This window comes from Clupea harengus, chromosome 21 (genome assembly GCF_900700415.2).
Source record: "Clupea harengus chromosome 21, Ch_v2.0.2, whole genome shotgun sequence".
Taxonomy (NCBI): domain Eukaryota; kingdom Metazoa; phylum Chordata; class Actinopteri; order Clupeiformes; family Clupeidae; genus Clupea; species Clupea harengus.
The window spans coordinates 19,000,000-19,019,999 of record NC_045172.1 but is presented as its reverse complement, the minus strand read 5'-3'; the positions used below and the strand labels follow the sequence as shown (position 1 = coordinate 19,019,999).

The 20,000-nt window shown below is 44.0% G+C and overlaps 1 protein-coding gene across 2 annotated transcripts in view; it reads left to right on the top strand.

Annotated features, from left to right (window-relative positions):
- LOC105911936 (fibroblast growth factor 14) overlaps window positions 1-20,000 on the top strand; it is a 70,781-nt gene that overhangs the window by 38,383 nt on the left and 12,398 nt on the right. Inside the window, exons 1-3 of one of the 2 annotated variants that reach the window (XM_012840845.2) lie at window positions 5,296-6,505; window positions 17,265-17,375; window positions 18,787-18,890. In XM_012840845.2, coding sequence (XP_012696299.1) covers window positions 6,313-6,505; window positions 17,265-17,375; window positions 18,787-18,890 — 408 coding nt within the window. In that variant the 5' untranslated portion in view covers window positions 5,296-6,312. Of the gene's footprint in view, window positions 1-5,295; window positions 6,506-17,264; window positions 17,376-18,786; window positions 18,891-20,000 lie in introns of those variants that run through there. The other variant, XM_031558726.2, reaches the window with a different exon arrangement.

Here is a 20,000-nt window from a genome sequence, read left to right as displayed (position 1 = left end):
CTGGCACCTCCCCTCATCACCTGAAGAGGGAGCTCTTCAAAGCACCGCTGTCACCACCTGCTATTTTCATTCTAACTCCCCTCTCCACTCTCTCTCTGACTCTCTCTCTCTCTCTGACTCTCTCTCTCTCACTGTCTCTCTCTCTCTCTCATGACCTAGTTGCTGGTGTTGCCATCGACTCCGACATGATACAGCGACTCTCTCCTCTTCATTCATCAGTCAAGCAGAGCTACTTATTCTTTTTTCATTCTGTTTTTCCCTCGTGTTTCTCTCTATATAGCTGCAGTCAGTCTCACGCCTTTCTCTCTCTCTTTCTCCCTCTCTATCTCTCTCTCTTTCTCCATCTCTCTCCCTCTTTCTGCCCCCCACTGTTTTCCCTGATACTCTCTTTCTTTTTTTGTTTATACAGTCTCTCACTTCTCCTATCTTCCCCCTTTTTTGCTGCCTCTTTTGCCCCCACCCCCTGTCTCTCTGACTCACTCTCTCTCTCTCTCTCTCTCTCTCTCTCTCTCTCTCTTTCTCTGTCTCTCTGACTCACTCTCCCTCATACACACATTCTCTCTCTCTCTCTCTCTCTCTTTCTCTGCCTCTCTGTCTTTCTCTCTCTCTCTCTCTCAACCTCTCTCTTGAGTGGTTCCAAAAATGAATCTCCTTCTATCAGTCATTACAGCCCCACCTCTCGTCTCCACCCTGTCCTCTCTCTTCTCCCAGTGGTCTTAAAATGACAGATAGGGAGCGCTCTCCTCGTTAATGTAACGTCCTACATTATTAAAGGGAGATATATCAAGTCTTAATACAAATTTTATTCACATGATTGTACTGTTAAGCCCATCTCACCCTCCACTGGCCTGTAAATGGATAGCTGATGCACTAGTGAAGAGCTCACTCTGCCCTCCCCTCCCCCAGAGACTTTGGCACTCAGGCTCAGGTCCCGTACAGACAGAAGAACTCCACTCACGGCTGGAGACTGAAATCCTCTATAAGGTCTCTGTGACCGAGGCTGTGTCTTTAGCAAGGTATGTGCACTGACTGCCATATCAATAATATCGCTCTGTGGTGACGAGGTTAGAGTTACTACATTACAGAGCACATTATTACCCTGGGCCTAGATACTCCATGGATTTTAAGGGACAGTCATAACTTGCTCAGTCAGTAAGATCTCAACAGTGGCAGCCCTATGAAGAGATATGAAAGACAAAGCAAGTTGTGACCTTCCTAAGTACTAGACGGATTTATGAGACGTTGTTTCCCTGGAGGCCTTAAGGTGCTTTTCCACTGCAGGAGCTCAGGGCACCTCCTAGGTGACGCAAGTGTTTACAGGAGCAGCCTCCTAATCGGGCCTTTCAGCCTTTCTGTTTCCATTGTGCTGCCAGAAATACGGATCTGCAAGTGATGTAGCCTAATGTTTTGATCTTCGATCACAATGTCAATTCCAAGCACGACAAAATAATGATATATTTTTCCAGGGGCAGAGATTTTCTACATAACGTTGAAAAGGATAGTCACATAGGATAGGATAGAGTAGGATAGGATAAGATAGGATAGGATAGGAGATGATAATATATGAGAGGAGAGGAGAGGAGAGGACAGGACAGGACAGGACAGGACAGGACAGGACAGGACAGGACAGGACAGGACAGGACAGGACAGGACAGGGCAGGAGAGGAGAGGAGAGGAGAGGAGTGGAGAGGAGGGGAGAGGACAGGACAGGTGAGGAGAGGAAAGGAGAGGAGTGGAGAGGAGGGGAGAGGAAGGGAGAGGAGATGACTGATAGGATAGGATAGGATAGGAGATGACTTTGATAGGACATGACTCAGTTTGGGGTACTCTGCATTTCTCACTCACACAATTAAAACTGATATTTTACAATCTGAAGCTTCATAGAGTGAGTCATTGTCATTGTAATGTCTGCGAATCTCCTTTGCTTACCTCTAGAGTATATTTCTCAGCCAACTTGTACTGTAAGATATGAGCATATGATATATGCATGCATGCAGAGGTAGTATAGAAGGGCTGAAGTGTTTATGAAAATGATTTTGAACTTCTGTAACCTGTTGAGACAGACAACTATATGTTTACATGTACCTAAGCATTGCATGTAAAGGGCTAGGGCATTGGCATAGCCCTTCTCATGTCATCTGCAAACTTACCTGCCACATACATGTTAATAAGCTTCTCTACTATCATCTCTTACAGTAACTACCAGTCCACTAAGCTACAATCCCAGCCCTGCCCATAGCAAGGACCTTACCTTAACTCTAACTTACAGACTATTTGTATTCCTTACTGTCAGAGCGGTATTCACTCACAAAAAGTCTATTCAAATAAAGTTGGACAGAAATGTTCCATATAGTTTGTTTGTTTGTTGTTTATGTTTACGAGATATTTACTGCCATATGCACTAACTGACCATCTAACTGTACTTCAGCCATGAGTAAGCATGTGGCACATTTCCCTTCTCTCTATATCAATCTAACCCTAACCCTAACCCTAACCCAGCTTCTCTGTGTGAATGTGTGTGTGTGTGTGTGTGCGTGTGTGTGTACTTTGTGTGCATGCCAAGCTTGTATCTGTGTGTGTGTGTGTGTGTGTGTGTGTGTGTTTCACGTGTTGAGCCGCACACACATGTGAGTGTCCGGGTGGCTGTTTGGAAACAGTGAGAGGCCCGTGGTGGGGATCCATACTATGAAATCGTATTGGCAGCATGGAAAATGGATTGGTTATATAATTGCCCTCCTCTTACTGTCTACACTTTCCCTCTCTCTTTCATCTGAGTAGAAGTACTAATAATCATCAACATGGCCTCCCAACTCAAATAAACCAGAGGGACGCTCTCTCTAAACCAACAAGCTTTTTGTTAGTAAATTTAAGAAAAGAAAGATTTGTGTTTGGTGAAACTCGGTTAGTTTGTGAGTTTGTGCACAGTCCTTCTTTCCACACAGCGGCTCGGCAGTCTTGTAGCTGACCACACGGAGGAGCTGGAAACTGTAGTCATTCCTGTCTATCTGTCTGTCTCTCTTAGCATAATATATAAACAATACTCTTTGGTGCCTTTGCATTCTAACGGAGGCATAGACACAAGATACACCCCCGTCGTAATCTGAAGGGTAAACTACTTGAACGAATGCTAATCGTTTGCCTTCTTGTGTGATAAAAACAGTTTAAATATTGTATGCCTACCTGCAACACAGCTGCAAGGTTGCAGTGCTCCTCAACACAGTGACTGTGATTTAGCCTGTGACCTGTCAGCAACCTCAGAGGACTGAGATACATGTTCAAAGTGTGTATCGTCATTCACCCATCAGGGTTTCTATACAGTAAGATCATGGAGCCCATGTAAAATGATGTTGAAACTTTGTTATGTTATAGGAAATGTGTGTGATGCATCTGCTCAGTTTATATAGAGGAATTAACCTCCAGTATTTCCACTGTGCCACTAACACAAAAGCTATTGTGCTGCCACAGTTTACTCTCCGCAGATATTATCCCCACTAGGACACTGTTCAGATAGAGAGATCCATATTGATCAGATTGTAGTGTGGAAATGGCTCTCTTGATGGCCCGCATACTCCTGTGAAATGTAACGGCCATTTGGTTATCCGTCGCCCTCTTGTGGACAGTATGGAAACACACATATTTCATACCCTTGTGTTCACAGTACAGATCATGGCAGTTGCCCATTAAGAATTGATTATCATTTTTTTTATAATATTAGAATTGCATGGGGAAAATGTATTACATTATTATTTGTCAAGTTAATTAGATATGCTTTGACAGTGTGGATTTTATATCCTGTCTGTAAATCTTGTTTGTTTGTGTGTGTGTGTGTGTATGTGTGCTTGGATTTGCCTTTTGAATGTAACATTTTTAGTTGTTACTTTATTGCAAACTGAGGATATTTACGAGTTCTGCTTATTAAATTATCGCGCGTTTGAATGTGCGCTGTCCAAGGTTCTGAAACGTAATGACGACGGAAGGGGGTTTTCAGAGTTCTGTTGACTCTCAGTTTGCTATGAGTTATGAAGTGTGGCGTAGATTTATATCAGTGCTGTCATTAGGACATGTCGTGCTGTTTCATACAGTTCAGTTCATACAGTTCTGTATTTTTTGGAGAAGCTGTCGTGATTTATCAGAATTTGTAATTTGGTACCTGAAAACCCTGGCCTCTCTGTTGAGGAAAATACGTGACATTTGTATTAATTAGTGGTTCAAAACCTCCGTCCTCAAGCAATGTGCCTGCAGAAAAGTACAGACTGCGAGCCCTCAAAATAATCCAGTTAATATTAGTGTCAACCCCTGGTGGTCTTCAAATGAAACACCACCATATGCCTGTACCAAAAATATGTCCTCACCTCTGTGTAGCAAGGGATTAATACGAGAGAGAGAGACAGAGAGAGAGAGACAGAGAGAGACAGAGAGAGAGACAGAGAGAGAGAGGAAGAGAGAGAGAGAGACAGAACGAGAGAGAGAGACATACAGAGTTAGAGAGACGGAGAGAGAGAGAGGGAGAGAGAGAGACAGAAAGAGCGAGAGAGACATAGAGAGAGAGACAGAGCGAGAGAGAGCGCTCCATGTCTCGTTGCAGGGCAGACCGGTAGATGGCTCTCTTGAGTCTTAGTATTTGCCCCGAATTCTGCACTAATTCTGTACTGTGTGCACACATACAACTAATTTCACTTGGGTGTCATGGGTGCAGCATGTGCAAGTACATGTATGTGTCAAACAGCACGTTCAGAATGGAAATGATTTAACGCCTGAATTCAGAGTCGAATAAAGGGTTGCTACGATATGTGCTCTCCATGGTCCTGAAATATCATGCTTAAACCGCTGCTGGCCCTTCCTAACTTTTCACCTTACCTCTCCCACTAGGACGGGTGTGTCTTAAATTCTAGGTTTTGTCCTCATTTCAAGCAGTGTAAAAGCTCTTATCAAAGTGCAGCACAGACTTTTAATGCACGTTCAATTTCTCTTTGAATAAAGTCAGCTCGCTCTTGCTTCCTCGATACGTGAAATACTGTGGTGATAGCGTCAGACTAACAGTGTCCATGTTTCACACAGGTTGTGAACATTGTCTTGACACAAGATGAGTTCAGTTGTCGTCTTATCCAGCTATCCAGTCCTATTTTCCCTAAGTCATGTTGCTTAAGTCGTTGAGCACAGACTTTTCGAAGAACGTGATGTTCTTTAGCCGCTCAAATCGGACTAAGATTCGATCAGTCATTTTCGACGTAGCGAACGAAAATCACTTAAAGCTGCAGTCCGTTTCCGTAGTCGCGCTGAGCCTCAAATTGCCTCAATTTGTTTTCTTAGCTCCTCCCGCGAGTATCCTAAGTTTGTATACGGCCTATGCCTCACGCGCACAAGAGAACGTCATATACTAAAGTCAGCTCTCAGATGTTTACCGCCCTAACAGCTGGAATGTATTCGCTTCTTGCTTCAGATCGGAGGATATGCATGCGTTTATGAGCGTTGAATTTTCATTAGCCAGTCGCGCAAACATTTGATTTTGTTCACGTAGCAGTCGGAAGTTTTTGAAGCGAAAACAGAGAACCATCGATGGTTGCCGGAGGCTAAATGACTTGTTGCTCCTGTGAAGGTAGACGTGGTTTGTCCGATGGTTATTGGACGACACCAATTGTAGGCTTTCCTTACCGCATCTGGGAAAGTGTCGCCGATTGCGCACCGAACTTGGTGAATCTGTGAGCGGTGATCTTGCCAGCACAAAGCCACACCCGGGAGACCGTCTCGCGTCCTTCACGGGGAACAAAACCGTGGAAATCTCTCAGGCTGCTCGAGCGTCTGACTCCAACGCGCGTTGCTTGAAATTGTTGTCCAGAGCATAGGCTGGCCACCGCGTAAACGACACAGGAGCCGGCGACAAGTGGAGAGAAAAATAAATGCAAATGGGTTGAATTTCATAAGAAGGTAGCGGACCATCTGGTTATAATTGGTCAAATGTCACCTACTTAATTGTAACTAAACAGCATGGTAAGGTATGAATGGACTTCGGAAATGTCACTTCGGAAAACATATGTTATGCAAAACATGTGCTCCTTGGGAGATATCTGACATTTGCCGAAAGCAGCGCAGGTTATGTGGACGCGTGTTAAAAACATTTTTCAAAGCGTGCGTCCTAAGATATATTCGGAATGTGCTTTTGGACTTCGTTTTTGTTACTGATTGACGAAGAGACATTATAGCCGGAGTGATGGGGCATTAGGCAGGTTTGGAACAAAAGCGGTTGTTTTGTCGTCTGCGCTTCGTGCCCGGAGGTGAACGGGCTTCGCGTTTGGTGGTTTGGTGTTTTTCGTCATGGCAGCGGCTATTGCCAGCGGTTTGATCCGGCAGAAGAGACAGGCTCGGGAGCAACAACTACACCGGCCGCCGCCTCACAGGCGAAGAAAAAGCCCTAACAAAAACAAGGGTCTGTGCAACGGGAACCTGGTCGACATCTTCTCTAAAGTGCGAATCTTCGGCCTCAAAAAGAGACGACTACGAAGACAAGGTGTGGGCAATTACTCGAAGCGCACTGTCACGTTGCATCTTGCATACATGTTAACGTTAAATCTAATCCTCTCTAGCGTAAAGCTTGTAACACTTTGCTATGCCCCGTTATCGTAGATGACAGCATTTCATTACAGTTAATCAAAAGCATTATCTCCCTTTTCCATTTTCCTTGATATTTTCGTCTAATCTGCTAATCACAGGACGCGTGAGAAGTTTTTCTCGCAATCAAATGATGATGTTATCGGGTGATCAAGTAATTTGTATATTTCTTTATTATGTAAAATTCCATGGTCGTTATTGTGTGTGTCTCTGTGTGTGTCTGTATGCTTGTGCTTGTGTCTGTATCTGTGTATATCATCTTTCTCTGTGTATGTGTTAATGTGTATGTGTTTATGTGTTAATGTGTATGTGTTTATGTGTGTGTGTGTGTGTGTGTGTGCGTGCGTGTGTGTGTGTGTGAGAGAGAGTGAGAGAGAGAAAGAGAGAGAGAGAGAGGGCGAGAGATGGTGTATTTATACGCACATATGTGTGCCTTTGAGTGTTGTCTGTACAGCTTGTTCATGCATGTGTGTGTGGAGGGGGATCTTGTTGCACTGTTGCTATTAAGTGTAAATTGATACTAAACAAGTAGCTCTTCTGTTACACCTCCATCTGCATACTGCTCCAAATCATGGACATGTGAGAGCATCTATACAATTACCCCGAATAATCTCTGTTATACTTGGTGTACATGTAGAGCAGCCAAAACAGAGGAGGCGATCACATCCGTGGAAGATATAGGTACATGTAGCTATGAAAAAACAAACAGTTTTGTGTGTCACCAGCCAAAGCCAGTTCAGTATGTAATACACTGAACTTAACGTTGTCGGTTTTCTTTGATTTGACATTAAAACATTATAATCTCATTTTATTTCATTGAAGTTTATCTTGATGTCCGTCTGCTGCACTGTAATAGTGGCCAAAACGTTGAGCAGTTCATTCATTCAATGTTGAACTAAATAAGAATCGGAATTGTTTAAAATATTAGATTTGTCAAATGTCAGTTATCGAGTATGTTGAGTATTGTGTGCATTAAATGGATAAGTTGTTTTAGAGGACAATCAAATTAATACCAAGGGTGATAACTGCCGATATGGGTGCTGAATCATACGTGCATGATTTGAGAAAGGCTTTGATTAATTGATACGATTTTGTCCATAGACCCTTCATTTCTTTATGTGCCCCAGAGGACTGGCGTGGGCATTTCATGGTAAACATCATTTAAGAAGCTGGGAAGAATCAGTGTGCCTATTTTTCATTTTGGTTTGTTTTGTAGCGTCCATGCTCATCAGAGAAACTATAGAAGAAGGCACTGTGATTATTAATACACTATGCAGACCCAATGCTAATCAATTATTGGATAAACTCAAATTAAAACTGTAGTCCTTCTACTGTAAACTGAAATAATAATAATCCCCGGACCTGAATCCTAATAGCTGTATACATTGCCTTACAATTACAAATAATTTTGAATATATTTGAATATATAGTTCTGTAGGTTCACTGTAGGTGAAATGTATCACTCACTCTTGGCTATCTATAAAGTACATAAAAATAGTATAAAACTGACATTTGTTTTTTAAACATTCAGTGAAATCAGTGGAACTATAAGGAATAGACATGAAATGTATAGATAATAACTTATGCCTTAATTGACAAATGCTTTTGTGTCATGATTGATAAATAGCTTATCTGCAATAAAAGACTAATATGTTAAAGACTAATATGTTAAAATAAGCAGATATCTAATACGTGATAAGCAAAATCAAGACAAGACAACATCTCTCTCCTTTTTTAGCAGAAGAGAACACTGTGCACTTTACTGCAGAAGACAGTGTTACATAACACGTGACCCTACCAAGATCAGGTGTGCATGCTTAATGTATGACTCTGCATAGTGCTGTGGGGGGCGGGGGGCAGAGACTAGGGGCTAGGATTTCACTCTTAGGGGGCTTAGCCCCGACCGAGAATGTGAAGGCTACCGTCGTCAGACAGTGACTTTCGTCAGTCTTTATCACCGCTTTTAATTTGTATTTCAAGAGGTCATGTGCTTGATAGTTTTGAGGGACTGAGAAAAGAAAGAGTGGGTGTAGAGGGGTGTGTGTGTGTGTGTGTGTGTGTGTGTGTGTGTGTGTGTGTGTGTGTGTGTGTGTGTGTGTGTGTGTGTGTGTGTGTGTGTGTAGAGGGGTATGTGTGATTGTGATGATCCAGACACATGTGGATGTAGAGCGACAGGATGCAGAGCTCCCTATCTCCTCCACCAGCACACACGGCTGGACACCCCCCCCCCCCACACACACACACACACACATACACACCCCACCAGTCCGTCAGGGGAGAGATCTGGCGGTTACTTACTGTGATGTGCAGATGTGGCTGGTGTCACGGGCCCCTTCATGGCAACGTGTGTTATTATGATAGAGAGCCAGAGGCGAGCCCGGTGCTTGTGACGGCCATTTTGTTATGGCTGGTGACAGGACGCTGGTGAAGTATGAGGAGGGGTGAGAGCCCCTTAAATGGCAATGCATCAATACTGTTCCATAGCTAATGGGGCTTGACCTGATGTTTGAAAGATAGGATGGGCTTCTGGAGGGAGATGGCTTCTCATAATGTCTTTAATGCTCCAGGGATGGTTAAGCAGGTTTCGCACCTGTTCCTTGTGCCTTGTGTTGTTGCTGGATAGGGAGGGATGTGGGGTTACTGTAAGTGAGCTCATTTTGTGTGTGTGTGTTTGGTGCCTGAGGTTTGGGAAGCTAATCAACGCTGATCATCTTTAAGATATGAATTTCTTCAGCCGCGTCTGAACATGTGGAGGATATCCTCTGTGTGTGCTTGTGTGTGTGTGTGTGTGTGTGTGTGTCACCAACACAACTACACACATGGAAGTACACACACAGACACAGACACAGACACAGACACAGACACACACATACACACACACACACACACACACATACAGGTGCATACATACACACGTGTGTATGCATGGAAACAACACTCCCACCAATCCTCTGTGACACATTATTGTCTTCCGGCTCATTTCCTCACCGATAGTGTCATGTTTACATCCTCTAAATCGCCCACATATTCCCCCTCTCCACATGTCTGACGAACTGATACTGAACCAACTGATATATCTCACTGTAGAAGCCCTGAAGTATGATAACAAGAAATATACACACACACACACATGCATGGATAACAAGCATGCACACGCATATGCATGCACACACATATATACACACATCCAACCGCACACACACACACACACACACACACACACACACACACACACACACACACACACACACACACACACACACACACACACACACACACACACACCCACACACACACACACACACATCTTGCCACGATTGTGTCATCCCACCATGTTTACCCCACCTGTAGGCATTGCCTTCCTCTCAACCTGCCACATGTCAAAGCAGCCAAACATCCTGGGCAGCAGACGGAGACCCCCCTACCACCCGACCCCCTCCCCGCCTCCTTCCCTCCCACACACACACACACTCAACCCAGGGCTGTCCCTTTACATTTCCTGCAGAGATATCAACCCGTCCTCCATACAGGCAGTCACGTCTGCTTCATGTCTGCTTCACGTCCGCCCACGTCTTTAATGCACAGGGTGCAGTACCACTCACGGATTCTGTTTCTGCACCACCACTGCATTTGATTTGGTCCTGTCATGCTATTTATTTAGATATATAGCATTTCCTTGCTTGTTGTGAAGCAATGTGTACAATCCTTCACAGAGGCAGTCACTCCCACTTAACCTTTGACCTTTAACATTCCAGTAAAAGAATGCATCCACCAACAGATTTAAAAATTCTGTGATCTGTCTGATGCTTCTGCAGACATCACAGATATTCTATAGAATATTATACAATGTTCTAAACACACCGGTGTGACAGTAACCACTGATGGGTAAAACTGGGAACAGTAACCTGCTTGCATTCACTACGTATACTTAGTCCTACCTTAGGCGTATTTATTTTTTGTTCTTCCTACAAACTGAGCTTTTTACCTTTTTTTGGGTGTTGATTATGGTTGAGAGCTTTGGTGAGAAACCTACCATAGTGTCTTAAATAATTACGTATCAAGATTCATTTAAAAAGTCTATTAATGTAGGAATGAGGGGACTATTTAATTACATTTTAAACCCGTAGGGACTGAATGTTAGCCTGAACCATTAAGGTCTGGAAAAATTACTGTCGCCTCCAACAATTTAAAAGCAGGCGGTGTGTGTTTGTGTGTTGTGTGCATGTGTGAGTGTTTCCGTGTGTCTGCAGATGTGTGTGAGTGTGTGTGTGTGTGTGTGTGTGTGTGTGTGTGTGTGTGTGTGTGTGTGTGTGTGTGTGTGTGTGTGTGTGTGTGTGTGTGTGTGTGTGTGTGTGTGTGTGTGTGTGTGTGTGTGTGTGTGTGTGTGTGTGTGTGTGTGTGTGTGTGTGTGTGTTGGACAGAAAGAGCCTTTGATCTGGCACGAGCCTCCCTTTTGTCCACTCATTCGTGTTCTGTGCTGGAGAGATCTCCGAGCTGCCGCCTTTGATTGCTTTGAGGCTCCGCCACTGTTCAGTCCTCCTCCCTCCTCTTCATCCTCTCATCCTCCCTCCTCTTCATCATCTCATCCTCCCTCCTCTTCATCCTCTCATCCTCCCTCCTCCTCATGCTCTCATCCTCCCTCCTCCTCTTCCTCTCATCCTCCCTATTTCCTTCTCTCTTCATCCTCCCTCCTCCTCATCCTCCTCCTCATCCTCTCATCCTCCCTCCTCATCATCCTCCCTATCTCCCTATCTCTTCATCCTCTCATCCTCCCTCCTCCTCATCCTCTCATCCTCCCTCCTCTTCATCCTCTCATCCTCCCTCCTCCTCATGCTCTCATCCTCCCTCCTCCTCTCATCCTCTCTTCCTCCCTATCTCCTTCTCTCTTTATCACTTTCATCACTCCTTTTTTAAATGCTCCTTTTGGATCTCTCCCGCCTGCCCTTTTACACCCTTCTATCCATCAACACAACAGGAAATACAGGTAATAAACAAGAGACTCACCACAAATTGTCTCAGATTGAAATGACCCCGGTGTTGAAATGAATCATGCACACACACACACACACACACACACACACACACACACACAGACACACACACATGCACACACACACACACATGTGGACCTCATCATCCATCACCTGTTTTAAGAACCTATAAGAACCAGTAAAATCATGGCTGTTCCGGGCTTGTATAAAAAAAGACAGGTGAAGGTGGTATTATGTACCCACCTGTTTGTCTCCACTATGCTTGTTTGGTTGTTGTTGTTGTTTTTGTTTTTGTTTTTGTTGTTGTTGTTTGTTGTTTTGAGGCAGCAGCTTTAAAGCAGGGTGCTGTCTTTGTGAAAGGACATTGTGATGCAGGCTTCCCCTATCATGCCAGACAATCTGTTTGTGTGTGTGTGTGTGTGTGTCTGTGTATGTGCATGTGTGTGTATCTGTGTGTGTGTGTGTGTGTGTGAGTGTGTGAGTGTGTGTGTGTGTGTGTGTGTGTGTGTGTGCGTGTGTGCGTGTGTGCATGGGCAGTGAGTGTATGCGTATGTGTGTGTGTTTTTATGTGTGTGTGTGTGTGTGTGTGTGTGTGTGTGTGTGTGTGTGTATGTGCCTGCGCGTATGTGTATGCCAGTCATGAGCTTTCCGTTTGAAACGGCGCCCACTCGCCCAGCTGAGCTTTGACGGAGTGCTTCTGTTTGAAATCCAGCCACATCCACAGTGGTGCTCTTCTGAAGGGCAAAGACAGACACGGCTCGCCCAGCCTAACTCACCTCGGAACCGGAGGCGAGGCAGGAGGGAGGCGCCTCACTCTCATCCACATACTCAAGATCAAAGGGTGACACTCCAATGATTTGGTACACTTTGTATTATAGTAGCCTTGTGACATTGGAATGGCATCATAAGTACTCTGTTACACTTCGTAAGTGTGTTGACATCTGCCTATGTCTTTGCATTAGTATGACATTCATAATCCATGTCCTAGCCTTAGTATGCTTCCTAATCTGACATAGCCTTAGTATGGTTTCTAAACGGTCATAGCCTTAGTATGCTTCCTAATCTGTCCATTTCATTTTCATTTAGTCATTTAGCAGACGCTTTTATCCAAAGCGACTTACAAGGACGTATAGACATTTTACATTTACACTGATGGCACACTGCACATCAGGAGCAATTAGGGGTTCAGTATCTTGCTCAAGGACGCTTCGACAGGGAATCGAACTAGCAACCTTCTGCTTACTAAATTACTTCTCTACCTCCTGTACCACTGTCACCCGATCTGTCATCTGTCATAGCCTTAGTATGCTTAATAATCTGTTTTAGCCTTAGTATGCTTCCTAATCTGTTTTAGCCTTAGTAAATGTAAGGTCAAGGCAGCTTGATATGTCTCACTGTACTGCACAGTAGTTTCAATGTATGAAAATACAGCCTGACTAATGAGTCTATGCAGTTTAGCTATGTGGGTGTAATTGCTTGGAGGGACAAAATTTTGCATTTTGCGTTTTGTGCCAGTGTGTGGAGATTGTGTATCAATCAGAACAAGGAAAATTCAGACTGCTCAGCAGACTACAGAATAAGTTCAACCAAAAGTCTAGCACTCCATTCTGAGTCTTTTCTGAGTCATTTTGGGATGCATGCATCGAACACATTCGTACAGCTTGTTTGAGTGGCGTGTGTGAACTTCAGAAGGGGCAGGTATGTGTGAAATTACAATGCCAAGTCCAAATGATCCCAAAGGCATGGTGGATATCTCCATAGTAACAGACAGAATGTCACTGGTTGCTGGGAGAAAATCTCCATAGTAACCGACAGGATACGGGAATCCCTGATAAGGCTCCGCGGTTACAGAGCAGAACCTGGGAAATCCTGGAATGGGGTGGGGGAGAAAGGGGGGCATCTCCATAGTAACAGACAGGAGAAAGAGGTCCAGCATGCTATCCATGGCAACAGAGCCAGTGCATGGCAACCGAAGGATTTTGGAATCCCGGGAATCACTCCCGGAGACATCTGCTTTCCCTGCAAAGCTGGAATGGAATCTAGACAGTCAAAGACACAAGTGCGCTGTCTAATGTCGGCAGAACACACTCCAGCCTAATGGGCTGTGAAATGTTACATTTAATTGAACATCTTGATTTAGCAGAAGGTTACTCACAGCGCTTGATTCCTTACTGACGACTGCAAACCTAAGCCCCATTAGAGAAGTGCTGGCATGGGGAGGGGGGCGAGGTGGAGAGGGTGGCACACGCTCAATTAAGACAGCTTCGTTCGTCAGACACTCACACAGAACAAGCCAGGCAGGAGCACAGAGGACAGGATGATCCTGACGACCTTTTTTCTGCTCCAAAGCATCCTCTGGCTTTGATCCCCCCGGGCAGATTACTGGGGGTAGCACCTCATCTGTCTTTCCTCCTCTCCTCTCCCCTCCTCTCCTCTCCTCTCCTCTCCTCTCTCCGTGACTCTCTGGGGACAGTTCAAGGAGGAACCGTACTCTCAGAGGGCTGGGAGACACCCTTCCTCTGTCTGCGACTGAAAGTGGGGCATGCACAGACAGAGATGGAGGGTGTGGTGTGGCTGTGAGTGTGCGTGACTGTGAGTGTGTGCATGTGTGGAAATCCAGTGTGTGTATGTGTCTTGTGTATGTGCGTGCATGTGTGTATATATATGTATGTGTTTGCTCTGCAGTGTGTGTGTGTGTGTGTGTAAGCATGTGTGCTGTGTGTGTGCACTGCATGTGTGTGTGTGTGTGTGTGTGTGTGCGTGTGTGTGTGTGTGTGTGTGTGTGTGTGTGTGTGTGTGTGTGTACTTAATGTGTGTGGTGTCTGTAAGGGAGGGGAATCCTGCACCAGGGAGATGCAAGGGTTGTGGGGAACTCCCATACATTTCATCTCAGCTACTGCAGCTGGCTGCACGGCTTATCCACAGACTCTGAGCTTTACTGCAGCTGTCTGCACTGATGGTGCACAGACTAAGACTACTTCTCCTGCCTAAGCCATCTTTAGAGGCTTAAGCAGAAAGATCAGATGGCCTCAATTTACATACACACGAACTGACACACGTTTATCAATCAACAAATTAATTAAAAAAAACACAATCGGTGCTTGTATTGTTTGTGTTCGGCTATAATATCAAATCTGTGCTGGTACCTGCTCCCTCCTTTCCCTTTCTGTGGCACCTGCTTGTGTAGACTTTACAGTAAGTATTTAACAGACATCATTTTTACTGATGGGCTGGCTATCAAATATGTCATGCGTTATAGGCTACAATGCTAAAAATAATTGATGAGTAGGCGTAGTCTAGGGAAATTGGCAGCCCATTCTCAATATTTCATAAAAGGCATAGTTCATCAATTTAACAAAATGGCATGTTTTTTATTTTACCCATTTATAGTGAAACAAAGTCGATGACCATTTTTTCTCCCCAAAGTCGAGCATTTTGGGAATCTATCGTTAACTTAACTCCAAAACTTTGTGCACTGACGAGTTAAACTTTGGAGATTGTGGGACTCATTGAAACACATGGAAACCCATTTTAAAAGTTAAAGTTCATTTTGCAAGATCACTGCATGACACAGCCTCACTCCTCTCTAATGCTCCTGCCTCTTTGCTACTTTCCTCGTCCTCATGTGCAGAAGACTGCTTAAATAATTCAGTTATTTTTGCAGACTTTACAGTGACAACCAACAAAGGCTTTTTCCATCACAGCCATTAGAGATTGCACCAGCCGAGTCACTGCAGTTAAGATTGCTTTTTGAATATCTGTGTAAGCTATATCAAAGCCGTAGTCCATAACACTATGGGCTATATAATGTTAAAAAAACCTGACCTTATATAATGTTTAAAAAAAAAAAAAATGACCTTATATAATGTAAAAAAAAAACAGCCCCTTGCAAGACTGGCCCATCCGGAAAATTCCCGAACTTATAAGAGGCAGTCTGCGCCTGATGCATAACCACACCCAGAGATGCGTCATACACACACACACACACACACACACACACGTCCGCATCACCCACACACACACGTTCGCATCACACACACACACGTCCGCATCAGGCAGAAACAGAAGGCATCTCTCTCGGAGTGGGAAACAGAGAAGAGCCATCCTTTCTCAATTCAGCCATCCTTGCTTTAGTTACTACAGAGTAGCCATGACAATTTGTTCAGAGACAGAGTTGACATCTCTCGCCATGGTTACGAGGAAAAACATTATACTATTAAACATTCTAGTGTCTAGCACCTGCCACCTTTCCTGCAGGTCATGTTTGTCTGACATGATCAGAGCAATCAGTTTCCGGTGAGAAACCTATCCATCCCGGTGTTCCGGAGAGGAAATAGACGGTGATTCTCTAGTGTTTGATGCCGGTAATGCCATGGTTATTTCTGGTCATTTTAGCCCAGATCCGATTCCCTGACCTATACTGGAGTGAGCACTGCTCTTGATAGGTGTCACCCCAGATTTCAGCTTTCTCAGAAACTTCTGAACTGGGCCAAATCTGTGACAGACCAGGCTCAAATGTGTGTGTGTGTGTGTGTGTGTGTGTGTGTGTGTGTGTGTGTGTGTGTGTGTGTGTGTGTGTGTGTGTGTGTTTGTGTGTGTTTGTGTGTACTCATGTTTGTCTGTATGCTTGTAGACATGTGTCTCTTTGGTTGTCGACATGTCTTGTGTTTGGTGTGTGTGTCTATGTGTGTGTGTGCGTGTCTCTGTATCCTTGTAGGTATGTGTATATGCGGTTGTCGACATGTCTTGTGTGTGTGTGTGTGTCTATGTGTGTGTGTGTGTGTGTGTGTGTGTGTGTGTGTGTGTGTGTCTCTGTATGCTTGTAGGTATGTGTATATGTGGTTGTCGACATGTCTTGTGTGTGTGTGTGTGTGTGTGTGTGTGTGTGTGTGTGTGTGCGTGTGTGCGTGCGTGTGTGTGTGTGTCTATGTGTTTGTGTGTGTGTGTGTGTGTGTGTGTGTGTGTGTGTGCTCTCTGGTGCATCTGTGTGTCTCTGCAGCACAGACCTGATCAAAGCTGATCAAGCCTGCTTCTTGTGGGTGGGTGTGTCTAACACAGGAAATTAGAGAACAGAGGTAGCCCGGTGCTCTGGAGAGGTTGCCGTGGCAGCAGACGTCCCTGTGATATTTTGAGTGATGTGGATCATCAGCCGTCACCGGCACTGTGAATCAGCAGTGTTGCCGGGCGGCCTGGCCGACCGGCTGCAGAAATAGGCTGACATTTTTAGGCAGTTTGGAAATGAAAAGGTCTATGCTTCCTGCTCTTCTGCAAAGGCATGGGTCTGTTTGTATGATGCTCATGTCCTTTCTAGAAGAAACCCAGTTTTGGAGGGCAGTGACATTTCAATATACCGACAGTTGTTACATTGTTTGCATTTCATGTTTGTCATGTTTGTCAACGGAGAAATACATCAATGTGTTGATTAAGTCCCAAAAGTGATGACACTACTAACCATACAAAAGGATAATCACGTTTGGTTGCTCAGTGACCGCTTGTTTGTTTGTCGGTTTTTTGTAAACGTGTGCGATTTTTGTAATAGTGGATGAATTAAAAAGTGGATTTGATTAGTCTCTGTGGGAGACATGTCTTTACCTGCCGACAGTGCTCATGGCTCGTGGAAAGGTGTCGACCTTACCTGTGTGTGTCCTCCTCTTGTGTGTCTTACAGATCCCCAGCTCAAGGGCATTGTGACCAGGTTATATTGCAGGCAGGGGTACTACTTGCAGATGAGCCCTGATGGATGTCTGGATGGGACCAAAGATGACAGCACTAATTCCTGTGAGTTCACCTTTCAAATATCTTAAATCTCTCCACTAGACAGGAAGCACAGGGATAACAGTGATGTAGAAAGTTCCAGAACACCTTGTTTCACATCTATCAGTTAATTCGGTATTATAATGAATTCATTGAAATGAATACTTCATGTTATGTAGATGCATTTTACTTGGTACTGCAGTTATATTCTATAGTTATGTTCAGATTGGGAAAGCACTTAAATCATTGTCACAGTTTAATTTGTCTGCAGTGAATTTCCAGCTCAAAAATTTGACTAAATACCATATATAATGTAACAGGCATTCACTGGCTTTAAGCAACAGCTCCATGTATTAGAGTGGTGTACAGCTCCATGTATTAGAGTGGTGTATAATGATGGGACCAGGTGTCACTGGTTTTCCCTGCATATTGTATCTTATGCTAGAGAGCCTAAAACTACAGACACAGAAACAGCCTCTTAGGGGGATTTCCTCAGGGTTTCTCACCTGTAAACAAAACAGCTGCAGGCATTTCAGGCAACAAAGACAGGGGTGAATGTGTGTGTGTGTGTGTGTGTGTGTGTGTGTGTGTGTGTGTGTGTGTGTGTGTGTGTGTGTGTGTGTGTGTGTGTGTGTGTGTGTGTGTGTGTGTATGAGCAAGAGAGAGACAGAGAGTCTGCATCTGTAGGAAGAGTTTAGATGATATAGAGTGACTGTGTGTAGGTGGAGGCTAGGGGAGGCTTATATCACAGGGTGACATATTGAATGGTGTAGTCGTGTGTGAACATTCAATGCCTCACCATCCTTTACCGGAAATCCGTATCATTCATCTTAAAAGAATCAATATTGTATCTAAAGCAACTCATCTCCTACTGACACAAGAGGACAAACTCAACTGTTTGATACTTCACTGAGTTACAGCTTGTAATATCCATGGTCCGAGTCCTGAGAAATTTCTATGTGATTTAAGCCCCAAATATTCGGCGGTAATATGACACATGCCGCACAGCTCATTTATGAGTGTGTTAGTGGAGCGTTTATATTCCAAGGCAGAGCTGCCTTTCAGGGAGGGAGAGGAAAAGAGGACTCGTTTGTTCCACCTGAGGGACAATGAATCCGATAATTACAGAGAAGATGGAGAACAGGAAGGGATGGTGGGACAACTTAATTCTCAGCTCTCCGCCAGTGTTGATTTGGTGTCCGTCTGTTCTCTCCCCCTCCAACGGAGACACACACACACACACACACACACACACACAAACACACACACACACCCACAACACATGAACACACACGCTAAAATACTCACATACACACACACACACTGACACACACGCTCAAATACCCACATACACACATGCACACACACACTCATACCGACACACACACAAATACACCCACCTCTCACATGCTCACACACGCACCCACCCCTGCAGCTCTGTTCAACCTCATCCCAGTGGGCCTCCGAGTCGTCGCCATCCAGTCGGTGAAGACGGGCCTCTACATCGCCATGAACGGGGAGGGACACCTCTACACATCGGTGAGCACACACACACACACACACACACACACACACAAACACACACACACACACACACACACACACACACACACACACACACACACACACACACACACACACACACACAAACACACACACACACACACCGCCATTAGAAACGTTTCTTTATTTTATAACATCCAACATTGACATCACTGCCCTCACAAACACACACACACACACATCGGTAAGCACACACCGCCATGACAAACGCTTCTTTTTTTATAAGATCCAACATTGCCAACATTTTGCTTATATATTGCATCTCATTCTTTTGGTCATTGTATGTTCCCACACAAAGTGATTTATCATGCCATTATTACTATTATTATTATTATTATTATTATTATTATTACTACTACTATTATTATTATCGTTATTATTATTATCATTATTATGGTTGTTGTTGTTGTTGTTGTTGTTGTTATTATTATTATTATTATTATTATTTTTAATTATTCCTTCACTAACATGTCTGAGTCCTCCCTGAAGATACAGTGTGTGTGTTAATTCTGGCTAATATTTGATAGCAATCATAGAAATTTCATATCGCTATTGAACAGAGACTTTGTCTCCAAGAGCAACCCCGGTGTATTTTAAACCTCTGATCTGTCTGGTTAGAAATATTTCTCTGACATGTGGAATAATAAGCCCACAAATGCCTATACTCAGTCACAGCAAATGGAATGAAAAGAGAGATCAATCTATCATTCTGTCCCTCCACTTGCAATACCGGGAGCTAATCACCAAAATCACACATGTTGGGTCCCATACACTTAGTGGATTTTGAGCAATCTACCAATGATTCATGTACGGTAGGAGTAGGTTTTACATGTTTACTGGTACACCTATATATAATAGATGTATTTTGAAAATGAAGGTAAATCCTTAATCTCAGTGTTTTCCTTTGGTGATATTTACCTACACTACACTATATGTGTAATGTAAGGACTGAATTAAATGACTGACATGGGATTTATGTGATAAATCTATTTAAGCAGGTCAACTCCTCGAAAATCCTAAACCCTGTGAACTCTCTATATCTCCTTCATGGCGTTTATCAATTTTTAAAGGGAGTCTGTAGACATT